General features: G+C 37.2%; 1 protein-coding gene across 6 annotated transcripts in view; it reads right to left on the bottom strand.

Annotated features, from left to right (window-relative positions):
• LOC309856875 (neuronal membrane glycoprotein M6-b-like) overlaps positions 1–13,363 on the bottom strand; it is a 197,948-nt gene extending 184,585 nt beyond the window's left edge. For all 6 annotated transcript variants that reach the window (XM_082718667.1, XM_082718663.1, XM_082718664.1 and 3 more), the window contains exon 1: positions 12,966–13,363. In XM_082718667.1, the coding sequence (XP_082574793.1) occupies positions 12,966–13,026 (61 nt within the window). In that variant the 5' untranslated portion in view covers positions 13,027–13,363. The remainder of the gene's footprint in view (positions 1–12,965) is intronic.
• Between the last annotated feature and the right edge of the window lie 11,878 nt (positions 13,364–25,241).

Raw genomic sequence — 25,241 nt, 5'->3', positions numbered from 1 at the left:
AAATTTACTTTTCCTAAATGGTCTTTACAGTAGACAGGGAATGACTACCCAGCATAAAGCAGAGGTGACATAAACCAGATTTCTCTTCAATTCACTGGAAAACAAAATATCTTAGGCCTTCATATGAAAGTGTGCTTTGTTTTATTTCAAAAGATGGTTGACTGTTGTCATGAAGACCAACCTACCTAAAACGGATATATGAAACTACATATAATGCGAACCAGTGTACAATACAATTCAATTTTACCATCAGGTCAATACCTTCAAGATCTTTGGAACTTGAGAACTAACAGCATGGAAGATGGACTTCCATCTTATCCTGTCATACAAATTTCTTGGAAACAAGGTGAGGGGAGAAGGCAATCGAAAGTCCAAATTCTCCCCATACTCCCAAAGCAAGAAAAACTGTAACTCTTAGCCTTATGTTCCGCTACATAAAAAACCTGTTGATTTGGTGTTGTTCACCCTCTCACCCATTGTAGAATGGTGTGAAGAACTAGATATTGCCTGCTTTCCTAGCTAATGAAGTTACAGCTGGTCTTCATTGGACAGAGATGTGTGGCCTCAGGACTGTGCTATTCAGTATTATAGGCACTAGCATATGTAGTTATTTAAATTATATAAAATTAAATTTAAAAAATCAATTTAGTGGTGCTGGTCATATTTCATAGGTGCAATATCAGAGAGCATTCCATGACTGCCAAACAGTACTTTGTAAAGTCACATTTTTGACTTGTAAAATAATTCAATTTTCATTGATGTGAGTTAAATAATAACTGTGTTCTCCTTTGAACAATACAATTCACACTTTTTAACAGAATTGGTGGATGCCCAGCACTGTGCTTGGCACTGAGGATACACTATGAAATAAGACATCTTTGTGTTAAAGGAGATCAGTGTAACACTAGAGGCAGGCAAACAACAATTATTACAGTAGTGTGATAAGGGCCAAAATACAGACTGCTGGAGAGCCAGTGATGGTGAGCAGAGAGGGAAGAAGATGAGGGATGATGATTTATACTGGAGGAGGTCAGAAAGAATTTTATGCAGAAAGATCTAGTATGCAGAATATATATACAGCTGACATACCAGGACTGCCATATAATCTGATAGAATGTTCATTACTTCCTGCATATACTGCACACACACTATAGTAAGCCCACTTCCTTCCTCATTGTTCTGAGTTAGGGTGAGGTGAGGTGGCATGCCATGCTTGCCCATTAACAACAGAACTCAGCCTTCCAAATGCACAGCTGCCACTTCAAAACAGTCTTTCATCCAAAGCTTTAGAGAATAAGATTGGAGCTGCTCCCCGGCTCAGAAAGACAAATGGGGTTATAAAAATGATGACATTCAGTCCCAGATTTAGCACTAGAAAAAGGTTCATATTTTCCTTTGATTTATCTCTCTCAGGATTTTAGATACCCCATTCCATGGATCTGGTTTTGGCAAAGAAAACCAGGGGCTGAAGAATTTGGGATATCTCTTCTAAGACTCATACCTTCTTAGCTGATGCAAAGCACTTCCAAAACTCTTGCATTTTTAGTAGATGATTTTATTTATAACTATAGGAATTCTGGCTCCCAGAAGTCAATATATTGATCATCTTATTGCACAAATACAGAAAAAACTCTCATGGATCCTAACTGCAAATAAGACAAGAAACTTCTGTTATAATAAAGGGAAATATATGAAATAATATAGCAAAATGGAGAGCTTCTTTTTATTTTGTTGATCATTTCTCTGCAGGTTTAAAATTGCTTCTGTAGTTCATATCTGAGCAGCCACATACCCCCGCTTTTAAGTTGTACGTGAGTCTAGAAAGCATCTCTATCTGTAGTGTGTTAAGATATGTTTGAACCCAGGAGAATCTGGCTATATGCTATACCTCATTCCAAAAAAATCAAAATTGATGCACAGAGTTAACAAAAAAACGTTAAAGATATTGTCTAAATCTGATATTGATACTAGGAATGCTTCTAAATTTATAGAATTTTTGAACAGAAATTTATGTATTCATGTGTATCATATGTATGTTATAGACATGGTGCTAGAGTCCATGATGGTGTTCTTTTTTTAGGCTGGCCTCATGTGCATGTACATGTGCTTGTGGCCTGTTTATTCACATAGGACATATTTTCGTTTAACAACTGAGCCATTGAACGAGTCTTTGTTTTCTCAGTTTAATTATGTAAAATATTAAATAAGTTTTTAAAACAGGTACCTGAATTTTAATTTTTTAGAAGCCCTGAACATTATGTAGCCATTCCTGGGTGTATCCTGGGATGGAGATGTAGGGTTTCTTATAACATATGTACATAGTGGTGTTCTATTTCATAGTGTTAGAAATACAAGCCTAGAAATGCAAACATAATCTTCCCTACCATGTCATTCTGAGTACAGTGACCATCAAACTCTGTGAAAGTATTCCCCATGTGCTACAATTAATGATTTCTCCTTTGCTCTGAAAGTTGGCAACAAGTGCTATTGTTATTCCTGACAGAATCAAATGTTAAGTTTCTCCTAAAACAGTGGTAGTCAAACTGTAGCCTATATTTTTGTAAATAAAGTTTTATTGGAACACAGGTATGCCTACTTACTTATAAATTGTGACTCTTTTTTCACATGGCAGAGTTGAATAGTCAAAAGAGAGTTCATGTCTTATAAAGCCTAAGACTCTATCTCTATAGTAAAAATTTGCAGACCCATATCTGGAAGCAGTGGTACTCAGAGTATGAACCACATACCAGAAGCATTAGTAACACACTAAAAGTGGGAAATCTTGGGCCCCACTCAAAAACAACTAAATCAGAAACTGGGAGTTAATCCAGTAGTCTGTTTTTTAATAAACCTTCTGTGTACTTTTGGTGGTGCTTAATTTTGAGAACCTCTGTTTCTGGTTTCTGACCAAAGTGGAATAACAGGGACCACATTTCCTCTCCTTCTTGAATCAGGTAAAAAACTGCACAGAATATATGAAAAGCATGGAAAGGGCACAAGCAGTCTACTGGAGCTTGATCACTCAGGGCTTTCTAAGTGGCATTAAGGATTCTGGTTTTAGCCTCAGAACCAGGTGAAGCCTTGGAACATTTTTATGCACAGTGAATACTTTGTGTTGTACAAGAGCAGTCTGGCTGCTATGAAAGGGACAGAGTAGATGTGTAGAGGACCAGGAGCACACTGTAATAATTCAGGTGAAAGATGGCAGGAGCCTGGACTGGGGTAGCGGCAAGGGAAGCTGAAGAAATGGAGAGTCTGAGAGATGTCAGAAGTCAAATGGGCACAACTTGGTATGGATTTGCTGGTGAGGCTGAGGATGGACTGGTGAGTACCAAGGAGGACTCCTAAATGTCTCGTGTGGGTAACTGGATGGGTGCTGTTCTCTTCCTTAAGCTAGGGTTGATAAGAAGAGGGCTAGGTTTGGAGAACCAAAATGATGAGTTCAGTTTTAGACACGTTGAGATTGAGGACACTGCACGTCATCTTAAGGGAAGGTTTCCAGTGGGTAACTGGATTCCTGTGTTTATAGTCCCAAAGAGTTAAAGTTGGATGCTGTTAGCTGCTGTTGGATGGCAACGAGAACTTTCAGAGACCAAGACAAGACATGAGTGGACCACTTATCACTTGAAAGTGACTCAGACCCTTTGCTTTGCAAAGCATAGTTTTTGGATGAGGAACATCAACTTCATCAGGGAACTTGAGAATAATGCAGTCTTGGGCCCTACACTGGGTCAGCTGAATCAAAGTCAGCATTCTAATAAGGCATCAGGGGATTTGTGTCTGTAGGAGAGTTTGAGAAGCCAATTTTGGTCAAAATTCCTATCTCCCCAGTTCTTGGGGGGGGGGGGGGGTATGTCCTGAGTCTATTTGAAAGGCTTTTGTGCTGAAGCCTGTTTTCAGTTTTCTCCTTAAGAGGCAGCCCACTGGACTTGCCACAATTTTCTAGCCATTTGCCAATCAAATGGCAAGTTCCAAGATCTGCAAAGAAGACAACCAAATTGTTTAGCTATGTGAAAAGAATGTAACTGGTGCCATCTCTGAGACACACATATATTGCTCCTCTCAGAAGAGCAAAGATGCTTTAGTGCTGTACCAGAGTAGGTCCTGAGAAAGCCAGCCTCACTGTCCCCTCCTCCATGGTGCTAAGGGTGCCTCTAGAAAGTAAATGGACTTGTGACTCAGGCTTTTCCCACTATGAAGAGTCATGGGTAGGGCTAATGTTTTCAAATGTGAAGGTGTTACTAAATATCAGCAGAGCAGCCTACTGTTGAAAGTTAATCCTAGCTAGGGACATCAATGCTTTCTTGGGTACACTTAGAAATCCACAGATGGAGTTTTCCCAAGCATCAAAGCAGCAATGGCAATATTAGTTAACATGAAATAGAAAAAGTAAGGAAAGCAGTTTTGATGATTATCTCTTCTTCATTTAAAGCAAAACAAATAGCAGTCTACTATATTTTAATATAAATTCTCAGTACTTCTCACCAAATATTAAAAATCTACATTGGGCTAATAATATCATAAGCCTTCATTTACCTAGTTTCTGGTTTAAGCCTTCATTTACCTAGTTTCTGGTTAAAGAGGATTTTAGGTTTGAATTCACACAAAAACTTCAGTGTGCATTAGCCTAACACAGTTCAAATATAAACTACATAGTAGGGAGAAAAAACATGGATCAGTGCCTCTAACTCTCAATGGCTACTTTGTCTCCAGCATTCCTGGGACTTTTTGTGCAGAACAACAAAATAAAACACATTTTGTCCTCAGGCTTGCAGATAGTTGTTGCCATGGCTATAAATTCACAAAGGCCTAATGATCTGGCAGCAGATTTAATGCTAGCTCAAAAGGAGCGCCAGGAGTTAACAACGGCTATATTCTTCCTTAGGGAACGAATGTCATACACACACACACACACACACACACACACACACACACACGCACACACACACATCCCGATATACAGCATTCCTACCTACTTTACTGATTTATAATGAGCCACAAAATTAAAAAGAAAACACGCCAAGTTTACATCTTTTAGACAACCAGCAACAGGAAAACAGAGGTGGAAAGAATCTGACTTACAGAAGCAAAAGTGAATGTACAGAGGCCTCCCTGATTCAAAATGGTCTACATGGCAGTTCTCAGTAGGGGTGAGTATGGCTCAGAGGACATTAAATAATATCTGAAGATATTTTTGTTTGTTACTTTGTGGCAGGGAGTGGTGTTACTGGATGCCAGTGGATAAAGGTCAGGCATGCTACTAACACTGTACAATGCACAGTATTGCCCCTACAAAAGAGAAGGTATCTCTAGAAAGGAACTGCATTCGTGACTCAGGCTGTCCCTGTGAAGAGTCACAGGCAGAGCTAATGTCAGTAGTGCCCAAGGGTGAGAAACTTTGCTCTGTTCATTCTGTACAATCCTTGTCTGAAATATTTGGCAACACTGCCAAATGCTAATTTTTAAATTAAAAAAAAAACAATGCTTATAACAAAATTAATTACCAATAAAATGTATTAAAAATCAGTTTATTAGAATCATCTGGAGAATATTTTAAAAATCCTAAAGCTCAGGCTTCACCTTATCAATTACATCAGAAGTTCTATGGACAGAATGTATGAGTTTGTTTTTTAAAGCTCTTCATATGGTTTCAATGACCAGTCATAATTAAGAAGTATTATAGAGCAGGAAGTGGCAAACTGTGATGCAGGGATCAAAACAACCCTGTCAAGAATGGTATTTGCATTTGTAAAATGTTGGAAGAAAAGGAAGGAAGAAAGAGAGAGAGGGAGAATGAAAGAAAAGACAAAGAAAACATAAAAAAAAAAGAAAAAATTAAACTCGAGTAAAGGAGAAAAATTCAAAAGAAGATCTTGTGAAACATGAAGAGTTTTATTGGCAGATAGTCACACTCATTTTTTTTTTTTTTAAATTGTCAATTGGTGCAGTTAAAAGGCAGAGAACTACCATAGATATTTACTATCTGGCCCTTTGTAAGAAAATTCTACAGGCCCCTCTGAAAGAACAGTGGTTCTCAAATTTCAATGTGAATATAAATCCCTTTGGAATCTCATTAAAATGCTGATTCTATAAAAAAGGCAGGTCTGGGATGCCTGGGTGGCTCAGTTGGTTGGACAACTGCTTTGGCTCAGGTCATGATCCCAGAGTCTCCGGATCGAGTCCCGCATCGGGCTCCCAGCTCCACGGGGAATCTGCTTCTCTCTCTGACCTTCTTCTCGCTCATGTTCTCTCTCATTGTCTCTCTCTCTCAAATAAATAAAATTTAAAAAAAAAAAAAAGCAGATCTGCATTTCTTACCTTTTCCAGGTGCTTAGATCCTGCCAGTTCCAACAACTCCACTTGGAGTCATGGGGTGGATTATACATTTTATCAAGACTGGGTCTCTGCAGCCCTATGAAATAGGTCTGTAACATCAAAACTCTTCATCAAAGTACTGGCATGCCCTCAGGGCGCCTGTGTGGCTAAGTGGGTTAAGCCTCTTGCCTTCAGCTCAGGTCATGATTTCATGGTCCTTGGATCGAGACCCACATTGTGCTCTCTGCTTGGCAGGGAGCCTGCTTCCCCCTCTCTCTCTGCCTGCCTCTCTGCCTACTTGTGATCTCTCTCTGTCAAATAAATAAATAAAACCTTAAAAAAATATTGTCATGTTCTCAATTTTTTCACTGTATTGCCTTTATATAATAAAATTAGTTATGCTAATCTGAAGGGGCACATGCACTGCAATATTCATAGCAGAAATGTCCACAATAGGCAAACTATGGAAAGAACATAGATGCCCATCAACAGGTGAATGGATAAAGAAGATGTGGGATATATATACAATGGAATACTATGCAGCTATTAAAAGAAATGAAGTCTTGCCATTTGCAAAGACATGGATGGAACTGGAGGGTATTATGCTGAGCAAAATAAGTCAATCGGAGAAAGACAACTATCATATGGTCTCCCTGATATGAGGAATTTGAGAGGCAGGATTAGGGGTTGTGGGAAGTAGGGAAGGGAAAACTGAAACAATGGGATCAGGAGGGAGATAAACCAGACCCGAGTAGACAAGAAAGAGGCTATTTATTGGCTTTGATTCTTTTCTTCTCAAAAGTATCTACTGATGTTAAAACAGAGAAATATAAATCAGAAGGGCCAGAAAGACATTTGGGAGTACCCACTGTATTCTCAGAGGTAAAGTTACTGCTGGCACAGTTCTCAGCCCCGAGACATACATGTGTTAATACCCTTCTCCATTATTTCTTTGGACATTGGAAATACTCTGGTCAACTCAAAGACAAATCTCACTGTACACTGTTCCTTTAAGGTGACAAAAAAGGGAAAAGGGAGAAGATAGGTAAAAGATGAGGTGAAATGGAGAAGGAGAGAGAAAAAAAGTTCACTAAAATCCTTTAAGGGCCACTTCTGTCCAAACCCATGTGAAATAGTTAATACATCAAGAAAAACATAAAATAATACTAAGTTGAATGTGCCATCCCAAATAACATTATAGCTATATAATATCTATTTTATATATAGATATATACAATGTTTGAAGCTAGCATTGTATCCCAGATAGGCATAGATTGTACTGGTTGTTCTTTGAACCCAAGTACATCCAGTGATTCCTGCACATTTCCATTTCAGCCCTGCTGTTCACTGCTAATTTCAGGTGGTAAAGAGTCAGTGTCTTTATATCCAGGAAATGTTGTATATTAGCAGTTTTATTTATTGTTTTGCCATAGAGTTAAACTAATACTGGCATAGATACATACGTTTGCTATCAAAATGCAGTCCTTTATATGAAGCTTCTTAACTCAGCATGGTAAATGGAAAATTTATTGAATCTCAACCTCTGATTTTGAATTTAAATTTATATAAACCATCAAAATGTTTTTATTTCATTTTTCCCACCATGCTTTCTCTCCTCTACTCCTAAAATTGTCATTTTAGGCAGACACTAATTCTATACTAAAAATTTTGTTTCTCACAATATTTTTCTTTATGCCTACTTCATTTTCAAACCAAAAGTACAATATAATTATTGCTAACTGATAAGAAAAAAATGAATAAAGGTGCACACTTCATAATGGTACTCAGCCCAAGTCCTGAAAAATGTGACAAATAATCCTGAAGTTTTCTGATTCTATGGTGAAATTGCTGCCTTCTTATCGATGTCTGCAATATTCTGTCACACCATCTGTCATACCCAGCACTTTGGAGAAATAAATATTCTGTCACACCCAGCACTTTGGAGAAATAAATGTACCTTACAGTCCTAGAATGTTATAGATTACATCCTGCTCCAGTTGCCTTTCAGTGTTATAGAAAAAAGGCTGCTGGTTTAGGGTTACACCATTACTTACTGAGATACACAGTGGCTTTGTGGAGTCAGGTCCCTATGTGATAATATGATTGTATTTCTCAATATTCACTGAAGATCAGGGAAGAAAATATTCTCTAAATTTGTTTAGGACAAAGTAGGTATATAGTAACTTGTTGATTCAAATCTTGAAATCCCTAAAAAACCATAAAGTTGATATGGCCAATTTGTGTCTGAGAATCCCATAAATTCTAGTAAGGGGTTATGTTCCTCTGCAGTGCTACAAATAGTAAAGATAAAAAAGATAATTCTGACATTGAAATGGGTAATTATTTCACCTATGGGTGAGCATATAACCCTCTACTGTGCACATAAGATCACTAAGGATAAGGACCTAACAATCAAGTGTCCTGACTCGGTATACTTAAAATCTCACAAAGTCTTTATCATCATGTTAAATGCACTGTACCTGTTTTTTTAGCTGTCATAACCACAGAAAGATATAGGTATGTCTATCATTCTATTTTTTACAAATGAAGAAACCAAGGGCAATGAGATGGTAAATCACTTGACCACAAGCATTCAGCAAAAGGGTAGAGAATCCTCGGTATGGACCTGGGAAATTTTGACTCCATAGTGCACACTTCTGAAAATACCATATCATATTACTGTGATTTGGACATTTGGTGCCTTTTTTGGGGTCAATAGTGGTTAGCTCAGCAAGAGTTTCTTTTGAGTTCCCTCAGATATGATCTATGCTTCTGTGCCTCCTAAAGAAATAATCTAGATTCTAGTTCAGTAATGTCAATTCAGAATTCTAAAAACTTCGTAAGCCTCAACCTTCCCTAGATTTTAAAAAATTTCTTGCTCAAGACATCTCTCAGATATAAGTTATGTAACATTTTCTAAAAATTAAGAAGTGGGCTAGTGCAAAGAACCAGAAGATTAAATTACCTTATGGTTTGATCTGACTTTCACTTCTTATAGTGGCTGTGAACCTCTCACACTGACCCTAACCAAAAGGATTCCAAGTAACTGAATAGTTATTTTATCTGTAAAACTTTACCCTCATCTTAACAAGGTATTCTTACATACCCAGAACAAATAGATCTCTAATAAATATTAAGTAAATATTAGGTTAAAAGCAAAAAAGCAATAGTCTTATGATTGAATGTTACTGTCCTCCCTGAATTTATATGTGAAGCCCCAGCACCATAGTGATGGTATTTGGAGATAGGGTCTTTGTGTTTGGGGTTAGATGAAGTCATCAGGATGAGGCCCAGCGATGGGATTTATAGTCTTATAGTAAAAGACCAGACTGATTGTGTTATCTTTGCTTGACTGATCTGGGACTTCTCTACTGAAAATGGAACCATAAAACTCACTCTTTTTGGTGAGTTTGCTGACTATGGACTTGTTTCTACAATGTGCTACTGTTCCTGTTTCTCTAAAGAAGACCAAGACAATAGTGATTCTGAGAAGTGAAAGTGCTACTGTAACAAATACCTAAAAGTGTGGAAGTGGCTTGGAAATGGGGAGATTCTGGTGAAGTTTTTGAGGTACATGTTTAAAAAAAAAAAAGCACAGATTGCCATGAATGAATGAAATATGAACACTTGAAGACAATTCTGAAGAAAGCTCAGAAGGAAAAAAAGAACTATAAAAGAAAGCTTCCATATTCTTAACCAATACCAGAGTATTGGTAGAAATATGTCAATAAGAGACTATTCTAGTAAGATCTCAGATGGAAATGAGGAACATGCTATTGAACAATGAAGAAAAGACAATTCTTTTTTATGATGTGCAAAGAACTTGACTGAATAATACTTATGTCCAGTGTTTGAGGAAGGTATATTTGATTCCTCCTGACTGCTTATAATAAAATGTGAGAGAAAAGAAATTGAAGGAGTTGTTAAATAAACAGGAACCAGAACTTTAAAATGTAGAAAATGTCCATTTTCTGTCCATTGTAAAAAAAAGAGAGAGAGAGAGAAAGGACAAGTTTTCAAAAAAGAAGAGCAAGATTATGAAAAACATCTTGATAAGGAGGTTAGTATGTATATAAAGCACAGATCTAATAAACCATAAACCATGTCAATGAACTCAGGAATACAGATAGGACCAAAGCCCCAGAAACACTACTGGTGAGAACTGAGGCTACAAAGTTGTTACCCTTCAAAAAAGGGAAAAAAGACCCCACAGCAATTGATAGATCATCAGAGCTGTTATTTCACATTTAAATTTTCTAAACAGTAAAAGAAGATGGTATTACAACTCCTACTTATAACTGGTAACATCTGTCCAGCCACATTTTTCTCTATGAGTCCATTGTTTAGATATTTTCTCTTTAGATGTCTTCCTTGGCATATGCTTACACAGTGAATATTATCAATCATTACTCAACCATTACATTTTGATTTAATTTAAAGTTATCAATTTTAAAACTGCCAGTTTCTTAGGGCGATCCCTAAGAAACCTTGTATCCTTTCCTTTCTTTTAAAATCCCTGAGTATCAACTAAGTAGTTACAAATTTTGGTCACCTACTTGTGTTCTGTGATGGATATAAAATTGTTTCAAACACAGTCTTTCTTCAGGACTTGGTACAGTTTTGGATTACAACAGGAAGTCATTCTGATGTATTTTAAAGAAACAGTTGTCTTAAATAGGTATCAGTGAACCACAGCAGTTAAGATATGTTGTTCAGACTAAATTCTTCAGAAAGGATACTAACTTGAAAAGCTGAGGCCAATTTATATCCAAAAGTTTAAATTATATCCTTATATATATTGTATTCTAATAACTATCAAATGCTATTTATTTATAGGCTACAGAGTATTGCAATAACACCCCAAATTAAGAGAGTGGCATTGAATCTAATGCCAACAACTGAAAGAAAATGAGAAAAGAGGAGGGGGGGAGTACATATAAAATTATGTGAGGTGATAAAATGTATAGGATTAAATTTAGTAGTAAAATTCCTGGCTGAAAGAAAAAAAAAAAAAAGAATATGAGTTGGGATTTATTTTAATGATCTGCAACAACACAGGTTGTAATCACAATGTGACCTACCAAAAATGCTGCTCTAGAGGTTGGCTTATCTACTAATTGTCACAAAAACAAGTGTGTGAGTATGCTTGTCATTCCACCATCACTTCAGATTTAAAGTTTAAAATAAATGTTTATTCCATTGAAATTACCATACAAAGACTGTAACTGACATACTTTCTTGATTTATTTTAAATTTAAGATTAAAAATTAAATAGTGAAGTGATAAGTCTAATGTCTACTATATGTACTGCTAATGAAAATGGGCTAGGAAACTGGGAAACTACAAAGATGATGGTGGTAATGATTTTCTGCAATTACCATATTTGCTTGTTTGTATTTTTCAGTTTTGGTAGCTTTTAAAATTCTTTTTCCAGGAATTGCCTTTAACTTCTTCTTTTGGTGTTTTGCAGTAGATAGGTTTGATGCAAGAACTGGAATAAACTAACAATTTATAAATAAAATTGCTGTTTATGAGACATAAAGTCTTATGTACAGAAGAAATCCCATACAAAACAGTCTCTATAATGACATGCCAATTTGAGATCTATGTGAAATTGCTGTTTTTATAGGTGTAAAACTGTTGACTAACAGCAATTTCAGACAGTACAATGTACAGATTCATAAGTAAAACACGCTTGTGCCTCCACCTTGAAGAATTACTATGTTTAGAGATGTTCAGTGTTTGCTGTAGCCTTGAGAAATAACCTTAATAATAAAGTTTCTGTGGGTATAGAGTACGTTCTTGTGCCTTTTGATAATCTGTAACTTTGGATGAGGAAAATAAATTCCAATGCAGAAAGATGCCCTTCACATTGCAGTGGCTGAGAAAATTTTATGTGCTATTGAGCTTGAAATCAATTATTACCTAAGAAAAGACATTAATTTTTGCTGCTGTTTTCTACCATTTTCTTACTGCAAACACTTCTCAAAAAAATCCACTTTGCATGTCAGAACCATGATATGTTCCAAAATTCTAAGGAACAGAACCTTTATCTATTTGCATTAATCAAATCTCTAAATTGTACATAGTAGAAGACATTCTCTTTTAAACTCTTTTAAACAGCAGTAGGTGACTAAGTTTATACTGTGTCTCTCAAGCTTCTAATGTAGTTACTATATGTCCTAGTTAGAACTTGGATACACAAAAATAGCAATCATATTAGATAAGAAAATTAGAGAAATTAGAGAATCACTATAGCATTAGCAGAACCAAAGCATATTTAATAGTTCTTCCTTGTCATTAGGAGGAAACAAGGTATTGCACCTACTTGGAATATAACTCAGAATATCGAAATTAAGTTATGACTCATTCCATTAATGAAAAAAAAAAAGTTTCCCCATCTCAAGGTGACTAAGTGCATACATCTTTTTGGGAAATCCACAGTAGGTAAAATCTGGAACAGGACTGGGCTGAAGGAAGGCTGCTCTATTAATTTAACATCAGCCTACAGGCAAAAACCACCCTGAAAGCAAGACCATGCCAGAGGGATTGTTTCAGAGCTATTTTCCAAGAGACACAAAACCGGGCTACCTCTTTGAAAGCACCCTAGTGAAAAGCTGGAAACAGGCTATTGTCAGAGCGCTGGGTACCTTTTCTCTCTTGGCTTTGTTCAGTATTTTCCTCGGCTGCAGTTTCCATGGCTGGCTTCATACCATCCACCAAAAATGCTTTTCCCCGCTCCCCCAACACACACTTTTCCCCTCCTCTTCCTTTACTTTTGGGCTCCCCTCCGTCTCTTATTTACACCGCGTGATTGAGAGGTTCTGTTCTTCCCTACAGTAGATTACAGTCCCTTCCAAGATGCAAAAGGCTCGGCAGCGTCCGTTTCCCCTCTGCCTACTGGTCCACAAAGACGGCTGCCAAGGAGCCGGCAGCCGCACGTCAGCGAGGATCCCAGTTAGAACTGGGCCATCCTGCGCCCAGTGCCACTGCGGCTCCCCGGGGGACGGCCGCGCCCCCGCCCGCCTGCCCGCGCAGCTCGCTCCCGGCCAACTGCACCCACTGAATGCTAATCAGCACTCCCAGGAGGAACAGATTTGTGACATCAGAGGACGGGATGTGGAGGAGAAGGGGAGAGGCGGGGAGAGAGCGCGTGCGAGCCCCCTCCCACCACGTGACTCAGCTGGTCGGCTGTCTCTTCTCGCTGCAGAATGCCCGGCTTCCATCCCTGCAAACTCCTTCCTCATTGGGGGACCCCCTCGTGGGGCATCACAGGCCGGCTCAAGTTCGTTGACCCCACCCCGAGGTGAGATGACCAGCCCAGGATCTCTGCTGCATTCGCTTTCGTTAGTATTTCTCTTTCATGCAATGGATAGATTAACTAATTCATTCTAGAATATATACTAGATATAAAAACGTTTCCCTTTCCTTAAAAGGGAAACAAAATTCTAGGGGGAAGAAAACGCAAACGTGGATATGGCAATAGCAGCATACTAATTATTAGAATGAATAACTTGGTCGATAGCTAAATATGTGATTTTAAAAAAAGCTCAAGCCTAATTTCATAAAGAGGCACTGTCTCTTTTAAAAATAACCATAATATGCAACAATATGCTATCCCTAGCTAATATTTTGGAAGATTCTGGAATGACTATCAAAATATAGTGGATTTTCTCACTGAGCACTTTATTAACAGGAGCTCCTTGTTGAAAGTCACCACTATGTTTTAACATTCTTAATGTTCAGCATAAAGATTGTTGTACTTATTCTATTATTTTGATGCTTGTTTTACAAGCTTTCTTTCCATCCAGGCATACCCAGATATTAACAAAAGTTAATTCCAAATTACCTGTTATTTGTTTGTTTTCCTCTTATTTTTCAATTGACATAATTGGCATAATTTTTATTGATATGTACTTGACATGTCACATTATATGGTTCTCTCTCATCCTGCAACTGGAAGATTTGCACCCACTGCTGGTTAAGAAACTCTCACAGAAGAGGGATCTCCCCTCTTGTGTTACAGGCTTCTGTCAAGTCCCTGATTTCCTCCTGTCTATATCCAACTTGCCTACCTCTCAGGCAGCGCAGTGCTCCTGATTTTATTTCAGGGACAAGGCTGGGTTTCAAACCTCCAGGTTTTAGTGACCTGGCACAGTGTGGACCTGTGCTGATCCTGTGGGGGTGGGTCTTACCATGCTGTGTCCCGTGACTCTTTGTCCCATAAAAGCACTCACAAAATCACACTGGCACTTGGAGTTTATTGTAGAGCCCAGCAAAGAGCCAACACCAACGTTTTTTGCTCTCAGCTGGTGTCTCTGCTCCTATGTTAATGAATGGAACACCCACTGGTGCTGCCAGCTCTTGAGTCCCAAAGAGGTTGTCCATATCTCCTAAATATATTCCAACAAGGAAACTATTTCTCTCCACATCCCAGGGGATCCTCAGATCATGTTGTGCACTCCCAGGGTTCCACCTTCTGCTCCTTGGAGCACTGCTAGGCCCACTGGATGCAATCCCAGTGATGGCGGCAACTTCTAAAAATTCAGACGTTGAGTTCTGCTTCTTATAAAAACTTGTGGCAATCACCTGCTCTAGTTCTCCCAGTCAGTGGTTCTGGTGAAATGTTTCTCTTGCGCACTCTTTTTCTTGTTGCACTGCTTTCTCTTTCTTTCTCTCTCTCTCTCTCTCCCTGCTCTCTGAAATCTAGGCTTCTTCCCTTTTGCCACATCAGCAATTCTTTGCTCTTTGGAATCACATCTCTGAACCTCCTACCTTCCAATGATATTTTGCACTTCATTCTCTCAGCATTCAGATAGATTTCTAGGATTTTTGGAATGATTGATATCTAGCTGTGTTCAAGGGTTTTCACAAGCTTCAAGTCCCCATGTTGATACCTGCTTTTGGTATCAAATCTAAGAAATCCTCGCAAAAAGTGATATTAAGGATCTTACTGAGTATATTTTCTCTAGGAGTTTTACAAGTCTTATTTTCTAGTTAAATCCGTTTTGAATTTATTTTTGTGTATGATGTAAGATAGTGGTTCAATTTCATTCCTTTTCATGTAGCTGTCCAGTTTTTCTAGCATCATTTGTTGAAAGGACTCCTCCATTCCCTTTTGCATATTCTTGGGTCCTTTTTAATAAACTGACCATATTTGCATGGACTTATTTTTAAACTCTACTCTGTTCCACTGATCTACATATCTGTTTTCATAGCAATACCATACTGTTCTGATTCCTATGGTTTTATAATACAATTTTAAATCAGAAAGAAAGATGCCCCCAGCCTTATCCCTTTGTTAATGTTGCTTTAGCTATTTTGCATCTTTTCTGGTACTATGCAAATTTTAGGATTGTTTGTCCTATTTTTGCGAAAGATGCCACTGGCATTTTATTACAGATTTCACTGAATCTGTAGATTACCTTGAGTAGTATGGACATTGTAACAATATTAATTCTTTCAATTCATGAAGATGGAATATCTTTATATTTATCAATGTCTGCTTTAATTCACCTCCCAGTTCCTCAACAACTGTATTTAGTATGAGTTAATAGCAAAAAAAGAGAGAGAGAAGAGAGAAAGATGAAGAGTACAAAGTAACTGTGATTAAAATTTTGGGAACATTAAATTTTAAATGAAAAGGGGAAAGGAAAACCTTTAGGGGATAGCAAAAGGATGCTGTCGGTTAAGCATCTGCCTTCAGCTCAGGTCATGATCCTAGAGTCCTGGGATTGAGTCCTGGCTCATGCTTCCTGCTCAGCGGGGCCCTGCTTTTCCTTCTGCTTGCTTCTCCCTCTGCTTGTGTTCTTTCTCTGTCTCTCTCTCTCTGACCAATTAATAAATAAAATCTTTAAAAAAAAAAAAAGGTATGGTAAAAGAGACCAAGAAGGAAAAATAGGACATATAGGGAAATTAGGGAAACATGAGATAATGGAATTAGGAAATTAGTCAAACTTTTGTATAGGGTAAAATAAAGGGTCAGAAAAGAACAGAAAAGAAAAGGATTAGCAAACAGAAAGTAGCTTTTAATGCCAAGTAACCACTGGAACTTCATTAAGAATAGTTTTGGTTGAATAGCAGAGACAAATGTGACAACCCAGTATTTTTACAGTTATTACTAATAAAATAGGACACTTCTCTTATCCAACTTAACTTTAAACATATACATAGGGCTTTATGTCCCTGTCTAAACATCCTGGTTCATTTTTGTAACCTCTCCTGATAATTTTAAATTTGTCTTTCATTACCTATTATATTAATTATACTCCCCGGTTAGTTTTATCTCCAACTACAATAAACATGTTTTATGTATGTTATATGGTTGCAATCTAAATTATTTCTGGAAATAATGAGCACAAGACCCAAATGAGGGAATCCTGTTGTGTACAACCACAATGGGTATGCTACCATTCTGGTTCCCTCCTACGTGAGTTTCTCCCTTTATTTGTTACCTTTTTAATAACTATTATATCCATATATTTTTAAAAGATTTTATTTCTTTATTTGACAGAGAGGCAGAGAGGCAGGGAGGGGTGGGGGGGGCAGTCTCCCTGCTGAGCAGAGAGCCTGATGTGGAGCTTGATCCCAGGACCCTGAGATCATGACCTGAGCTGAAGGCAGAGGCTTAACCCACGGAGCCACCCAGGCAACCTTATATTCCATATTTTTCATTAAGAATGGCACACTGCAAATACATTCTCCTAGCAAGGGCTCCCAATTAACCAATCTCCCATGCATGTGCCAGTCAAGTAAAAAATATCAGGCCTTCCAGTCTCCTCATTATTAGCTGTCACATTGCAGCTATTGGAATTCTAGTTGTATCTACAAAGCAGCTAATAGTTTGCTAGAGGAGAGAGAGACTATGGAGGACTAGAAAAGGATCCTGAGTACACCATTTTCCATTGGCACATTACAAAAAATACACATATCATAACTGACTCTGAAAATATCATGAAGAATGGCAGAACTGATCCTCCACAGTTAAAGTCCTAAAGAAAAGGCCATATCAAAAAGGGCAGGAAGGGTAGAATCAAGATCAGGAACCAAAGCACAACGAGGAGGGACATTATAAGCAACGAGGAGAAAGAGATCAAGCCTCACACCAGACACTGGCAGTCCTGTGATCCTGCAGTGCAAACAAGTTCCCATAATTTCTTGCTTTCAAAATCAGTGAGCTGAGGCTTAACTTTGGGAAAGCTGGAGTGTAATGGAAAACTGCATCTTCACTCTTCACTTGATCTTAGCCAAAAGGCCGAGAAGTGAAGAATCTCCATTCTTATAAGACCCAGCACAGAAGCAACACTTGAAGAACATCTGATTTACACATGATTTATTAACTTTTAGGACATTGCCAGAGAGGAAGGAACTGCAGGATATTTCTCCAGGAATAAAAGTGTTGGGGCATCATTCTCCTTGCCTTCCTTCAGCCCAGCTGGCTGAATGCTTGTAGAAGCCAATTTTGACACACGTTATCTACCTTGCTAGCACTGCTTCCCCCATCCAAGTGTGGGGTATAACTGAAAGTAAGAAAATTATGAAAAGAAAAAAAGAAAACTAGCAAAAGCAATCAGTTATAAAGTCAGTGTAATGGATAAAACATAAAAATAGTAAAATTAATTATATCAATAAAAATTAAGGACAGGATACACAAAACAGAAATATGAAAAATATGATACCACATATGTAAAATCTGGAGGGGGGAGTAAAAATTTACTGCTTTTGGAATGTGTCCAAATCAAAGAACCATTAATTTAATATAGATTGCCACATAATATGGATATATTATATAATAGCCCCATGGTAACCACAAGCCAAAAATTATAACAGGCACACAAAAAATAAAGAGAAAAAAAATCTAAATATATCCCTAAAGAAAGTCATCAAACCACAAGACAAGAGAACTAGAGAAGAAGAAAGAAACAGAGAAGAACCACAAAACAACTATAAAATAAGTAACAAGATGGTTCTAAGTACATACTTATTAAAAATTCCTTAAAATGTAAGTGGATTAAATGCTCCAAACAAAAGACAACGGGTGTCAGAATGCATAAAAAAGCAAGACCTATCTATATGTTGTCTAGGAGAGATTCATTTCAGACCTGAAGACAAATACAGATTGAAGGGCAGGGATAAAAAAATATTTACCCTGCAAATGAAGGGAAAAAAACCTAGGATATTAACCTATGTCTTACAAAATAGACTTAAAGACTACAGCAAGAGACAAAGGACTCTACATACTGATAAAGGGAACAATTCAATATGAAACTATAACAATTGAAAATATCTTTGCAGAAACATAGGCATATCTAAATACATTTAGTAAATATTAATAGACATAAAAGGATAAATTACAGCAATACAATAATGATATGGGACATTTACATTTTACTTACATCAATGGATAGATCATTCAGACAGAAAATCATACAGAAAGAGTGACTTTGAATGACACATTTGGTGAGATGGACTTAAGAAATATATACAGATCATTCCATTAAAATATATGTACATACCTTTCAGGTGCCCACGGAATTTTTTTTTTAAAGATTTTATTTATTTATTTGGTGGAGAAAGAAAGAGAGAGACCATGAGCACAGACAGAGTGGTAGGCAGAGGCAGAGGGAGAAACAGGCTCCCTGCCGAGCAAGGAGCCCGATGTGGGACTCGATTCCAAGACACTGGGATCATGACCTGAGCTGAAGGCAGCTGCTTAACCAGCTGAGCCACCCAGGTGTCCTGCCCACAGAATATTTTACATAATAGATCACATGTTAGTTCTCAAAAAAAGTCTCCTTAATTTAAAAAGACTGAATTTATATCAAGCATCTTTCTAGCCACAAAGACATGAAACTAGAACTTAGTTATAAGTAATGAACTGAAAGCAACATAAATATGTGTAGACTAAATAACATACTACCATATGATCACTGGGTCAATGACGAAATCAAAGAAGAAAATGATAAATAGTGAGAAAAATGAAAATGAAAACAATATGTTTCAGAATCTTTGGGGCCTAGTAAAGAGTATTCTAAGTGCAATACTATTTTCTCTTGTATGTAATACACTTTAGAGGTAAATTTATGGTGACACAGGTTTACCTCAACAAACAAGAAAAATTTGAAATAAGAAGTTAAACCTTCTACCTAACAAAACTAGGAAAAAAGAACAAACAAAACCCAATGTCAGTAAAAACAAGTTAAATACTTAAAATTTACATTTGAAATAGAGAATAAACAATAAAATATCAATAAAATTAACATATGGTTTTTTGAAAAGATAAAATTTGTAGACTATTAGCCAGGCCCATTATGAAATATAAAAGAGGCAATTTCAATAAATTAGATTAGAAATCAGAATAAAAGATTACAATGAAAAAATAAATGCCAACATGTTGGACAACCTAGAAGAGATTGATAATCTCCTAGAAATATAATCTTCTAAGACTAAGTAAAAAAGAAACATAATCTGAACAGAGTGATTACTAGTGATAAAACTGAATTGATAATTTAAACACACCCTCCCCCCTGAATGACAAAAGTCCAGGGCCAGATGACTTTGTAGGTGAATTCTACTAAACATTTAAATTAGAAATAATATGATTCTCAAATTATTCCAAAAATAAAAGAGGACAGAGTATTTCCAAATTCAATGTACAGAGTCAACGTTACCTTGACACCAAAACCAGACAAAGACACAACAAATAGAATTATGGAGCATTATCCCTAACAAAAAACCACAGTTAACATTATATAAAATTCAACATTCAAAGAACACTGAGCTAAAATATACTTAGCATGAATTAAATGAAGCACTGTACCTCCTTGCATAAAAATCAGTCAGTAAGAGCAACAGCAAAACACAGTTCTGCTTATGAGCATATGATTTTTTATGCAATACTATTTTCTCTTGTATGTAAATCCTGGGTAATTTTGTTTCATACAGAAGTTTAAGACATAAAAAATTAGCATTTGTTAAAAAGCAAATTGGACCCAGGATGGAATCACTCAATATAAGCTCTACTCAGCAAACCAATACTTCAAGTAATTTTCTATGCTTCGCTCTCTTGCAAAAAGAAGGCTTTATCAACCAATCTCAACTTCAATTAGCACCTATTAACTGACCAGACTTCAAGACTTCCCTTTGCTCCATTTAAAGAAAGTATTTCCTTGATCCTTCTCTCTCAGGTCTATAAAAATCTGTTGCCTTGTGCAGTTCTTCAGAGCTCCTTTCTATTTGCCAGGTTGGATGCTGCCCAAATCATACATTACTGAATAAAGCCAATAAGATCTTTAATATTTACTCACTTGAATCTTGTTTTTAAAAACTACAAATGTAGTTATTTAGAATAAGAGCTCCACCTGAATAAGCTGAAGACTTGACAAAACAACACGCAAAATGTATTAAACAATGATAAGGCTGGCTTTGAAAACACAAGTATCTAGATAACCTTTCAATCACAGTGATGTGAAGAACAAAAAACAAAAGTCTAGCAAAAAAAAAATAAATCTTAAAACTTGCAACCCACTGACAAATACTCAAGACAGAGTAACCTTCCTCCAGGAATACACAACTGCCTTAATGATAATATTCTGCTTAGATGCAAAAGGCAACCCTAGCTTTGTATTAGCCTGACCTCCTAGATCCTGTCAAGTGTTCTTTAACATATAAAAATCCTTCTGGAAACTTCCTTCATCTCTACCCTACCTGTGATGTATTAGCAATCACCTTCCAAACATTATGGCCCACTGACATATACGTGAAGGGTCTCATGACTAACATTTTACTAGACATAGTAAATAACCTTATTTTAACAGCAGTCGGCTCCTCAAAGTCTTGGAAGACTGGCTTTCAAATTCCTTAGAGATTGTGCTATCCCTAAACCTTTCTCAAGTTAAAAGTATATAATCAGCCACCCACCAGAATCCAAGGGTCTTTGTGCCCATGTGTCTTGTACCTATGCTTTTTGCACCATCTCAAGAATTCTTTCTTGGCAGTTTGTTCCCAGACCCCTACATATCAAAGTTCTTAGTTTACTAAAGTTTTTGCTATTTTAAATCACTTTTTTTTTTTTTTTTTGCTGTGCCTTGTCTAGGAGGTGGAAGTCCCCAGTTGTCTTCCATAAGGCAATACCATTGACTATATTCTTTTTTTTTTTTTTTAAGATTTTATTTATTTATTTGACAGAGAGAGAGATCACAAGTAGGCAGAGAGGCAGGCAGAGAGAGGAGGAAGCAGGCTCCCTGCTGAGCAGAGAGCCCGATGCGGGACTCGATCCCAGGACCCTGAGATCATGACCTGAGCCGAAGGCAGCGGCTTAACCCACTGAGCCACCCAGGCGCCCCATTGACTATATTCTTTATGCTATAGCTTTTATTCCTGTGACTTATTCATTCCACTCTTCTTCACCTATTTTGCCCAACTATCTACCTCCTTCCCTCCCTTCTGGCAACAATAAGCTTATTCTCTGTATTTACAGGTCCAATTCTGCCTTTTTTTTTTTGCTTATTCTTTTAAAAAGAATATTATTATTATATTATATATTATATTAATATTATTAATAACATATTAATAATATTATTATTAAAATATTAAGAATATTTTAATTCCACTAATAAGTGGAATCATGTGGTATGTGCCTTTCTTACTCTGACTTACTTAGTTTAGCTTTATACTCTTGACTCTCTATACCTGCCTGTTGCTTCCAAATCTTGGCTACTGTAAATAATATTGCAATATACATTGGAGTGCATATACTTCTTCAAATTAGTGTTTTCATGTTCTTTGGATTAATTCCCAATAGTGGAATTATCTGATAATATGGCATTTATAATTTTAATTTTTTGAGGAATGTCCATATTGTTTTCTACAGTAGCTGTACCAGTTTACATTCCCACTAATGATGAATGAGGGTTTCTTTTTCTCCAGATCCTCACCAAGAATTGTTCTTTCTTGTCATTTTGATGTTACCCATTCTAAGTGGTATAATGTGATATTTCATTTGATTTCAACTATCAACAAAACAAAAAGGCATCCTATGGAATGGGAGAACATAAGGCTTGTTACTGGTTTCTGACAGTTAATAACAGTTTCTTTCCATTCCTCAAGTATTCCTTTTCTATCTTTACAGTAGCAGCTGACATAGTTAACAGGTTTTTTGTTGTTTGTTTATTTTTTAATAGCACAGTATTTCCATTAAGGCATAACCACCATCTAGTTGTTTGCATTTTAAAAGATTTTGTGTGTATTTGCTTTTTAAATCTTAAGTAACAGCAAAGCATATTTAAATTTTGGTTTCTTGTGGGCTTTGTGTTATTTATATTTTTACTTTGTTATTTGATTTTTATAAGATTTTGTTGAATTTAGAAACCTCTTGGTCCTCAAAGAATTCTGAATTTGTGGACTTTCCAATGTGCATTTACCTCAGTATAAATATTTGCTTTCTTACTTTGGCAAACCGGCAAAATTTTTTCTTATGGGCATTAATTTCTGAGAAATAACCTCTACTCTAGGAGTTAAAATGGCAGAGGAATAGGGGACCCTAAGTTTTTCTGGTCTCTCAAATACAGCTAGATATGAAAGCATTCTGAACAGATGCAAAATCAATTGAGATCTGAGAAAAGAAATGCTGCAATTCTGCACGTAGAATAATGACACTTTTTGGAAGGCAGGTGGTGTGGAAACTTGAATCTGGGATGATTTATCTGAGGAGAGAATGGAAGGGGGGAAGCCTGATTAAGTAGGCTACTGCAAAGTATTATAAACAGTAGAGCACAAATCGAAGCTTTTAGAAGTCTGCTATAGTGGGGAATGTGTTTGGCTTAAAAGTGGTCAGGTGGCAGAGTGGGGCAGAATCCCAGGTGGAACTGCATGGCCTCAGAATTTCTAGGGTTGCAAAAAGAATGGGTGCCTGAGTACAGCGGAGTTTCAAGGTGTATGAATAGGGAAGCTGGCTGAGAACAGAAAGTCTAGGTGCCAGCCACCTGCTCTGTGTTGCCATAAACTGTAAATCACTGCTTGTTTATGCAACCATTTACTGGCAGGGGTCCAGCAATAGGAATAAATGTGGATAGAAACCCTTCTGTCCCATGGGAGGAAGAGTGAGGGTCTGTTCTGCAGGAATCCATAAAATTTGGAGTTTTAACACTTAGTTGCATGCCTCAGATAACATTTCTTTACAGAAATGAAGTGAAGGTGAAGATATGAACATAGACTTCTGTCAGAAACTGGGAGCAAAAGCACTTGACTGCTTTTCTGTGAGGGCTCACTGAAGAGTGGGGGTGTGAACTTTCAGTTCTTGGGCTAGAGAGAGGGGAACCACCATATTCATCCCACCCATCAGTGCTGAAAGCCTTCAGGGAACAAAATTGCACTACCTAGTGGATCCTGAAGTCACCTACACTGAATCCTGCCTCCCTACCCACTGGAGGCACATTTCCTCTAGGGCAAGTCCACCTGTGAATCTGCACAAAGGGCCCCTCCCCCAGAAGACCTGCAGGAACAACTGGCTCACACCAAGATTACTGATCATAGGGCTACAAAGATTCATCTCTTAGGGATGTACATAGCATTCATTGCTTTAAAAAATTCTTTACCTGAGGCACCCGGGTGGCTCAGTGGTTTACAGCCTCTGCCTTCAGCTCAGGTCATGATCCCAGGGTCCTGGAATCAAGCCCCGCATCGGGCTCTGTGCTCAGCGGTGAACCTGCTTCCTCCTCTGTCTCTGCCTGTCTCTCTGCCCACTTGCGATCTCTATTAAATAAGTAAATAAAATCTAAAAATAAAATAAAATAAAATTCTTTACTTTATTTTTAATTTTCTTTTTATCTTTCAACTCTTTAAAAATTCTTTTTAGGGATGGCTGGGTGGCTCAGTGGGTTAAAGCCTCTGCCTTGGGCTCAGGTCATGATCTCAGGGTCCTGGGATCGAGCCCCACATGGTGCTCTCTGCTCAGCAGGGAGCCTGCTTCCCTTCCTCTCTGCCTGCCTCTCTGCCTACTTGTGATCTCTCTCTCTCTCTGTGTCAAATAAATAAATAAAATCTTTAAAAAATAAATAATATAAAATTCTTTTTAAAATTTTTATTTATGTATATATGTTATGTATATATGTGATTTATTTTTTTGTTTCCTGTCATTGTATTTTATTTTTATAATTATATTTTTGTGTGTGTGTATATATATATATATATATTTTTTTATTTTTTTTTTTTTTTTTCTTTCTCTCTTGTTCTTTAAGACAGGTAGAACAAAACACACCCAGGAGCTAGTGTTTTACTTTGCTTTGTTTCTTTTTTCTTGTTTTGTTATTTGTTTTTTCAGTTTGTTTTGTTTCTGTTGTTATTACTGTTGTTTTTTTTCTCTTTCTTTCTTATCTTCATTTCTGGAAAATATGGTGAGACAGAGAAATTACCCCCGCCCAAAAAAAAACCCCTAAGAAGTATTACTCACTGCCAGGGATTTAATTAATAGGGATATAAGATATCTGAACGAGAATTTAAAATGATTAAAAGGATACCTGCTGGGCGCCTGGGTGGCTCAGTGGGTTAAGCCGCTGCCTTCGGCTCAGGTCATGATTTCAGGGTCCTGGGATCGAGTCCCGCACTGGGCTCTCTGCTCAGCGGGGAGTCTGCTTCCTCCTCTCTCTCTGCCTTCCTCTCTGCCTACTTGTGATCTCTCTCTGTCGAATAAATAAATAAAATCTTTTTTTTTTTTTTTTTAAAAAAGGATACCTGCTGCACTTGGAAAAAAAAGCATAGAAGAAACTAGAGAATCATTTATGGCAGAGATAAAAGAACTAAAATCAAGTCAGGCTGAAATTACAAATGCTGTAACTGAGATGCAGTTCCAAACAGAGGCCATAAAATGAGGATGAATGAGGGAGAAGTATGAGTAATGTACAGAAGACAAAATGACACAAAATAAGAAA

The sequence above is a fragment of the Mustela nivalis genome (genome assembly GCF_964662115.1).
Source record: "Mustela nivalis genome assembly, chromosome: Y".
Taxonomy (NCBI): domain Eukaryota; kingdom Metazoa; phylum Chordata; class Mammalia; order Carnivora; family Mustelidae; genus Mustela; species Mustela nivalis.
Note: the sequence above shows the minus strand (reverse complement) of the source record. Positions and strands in the feature narration are given on the sequence as shown.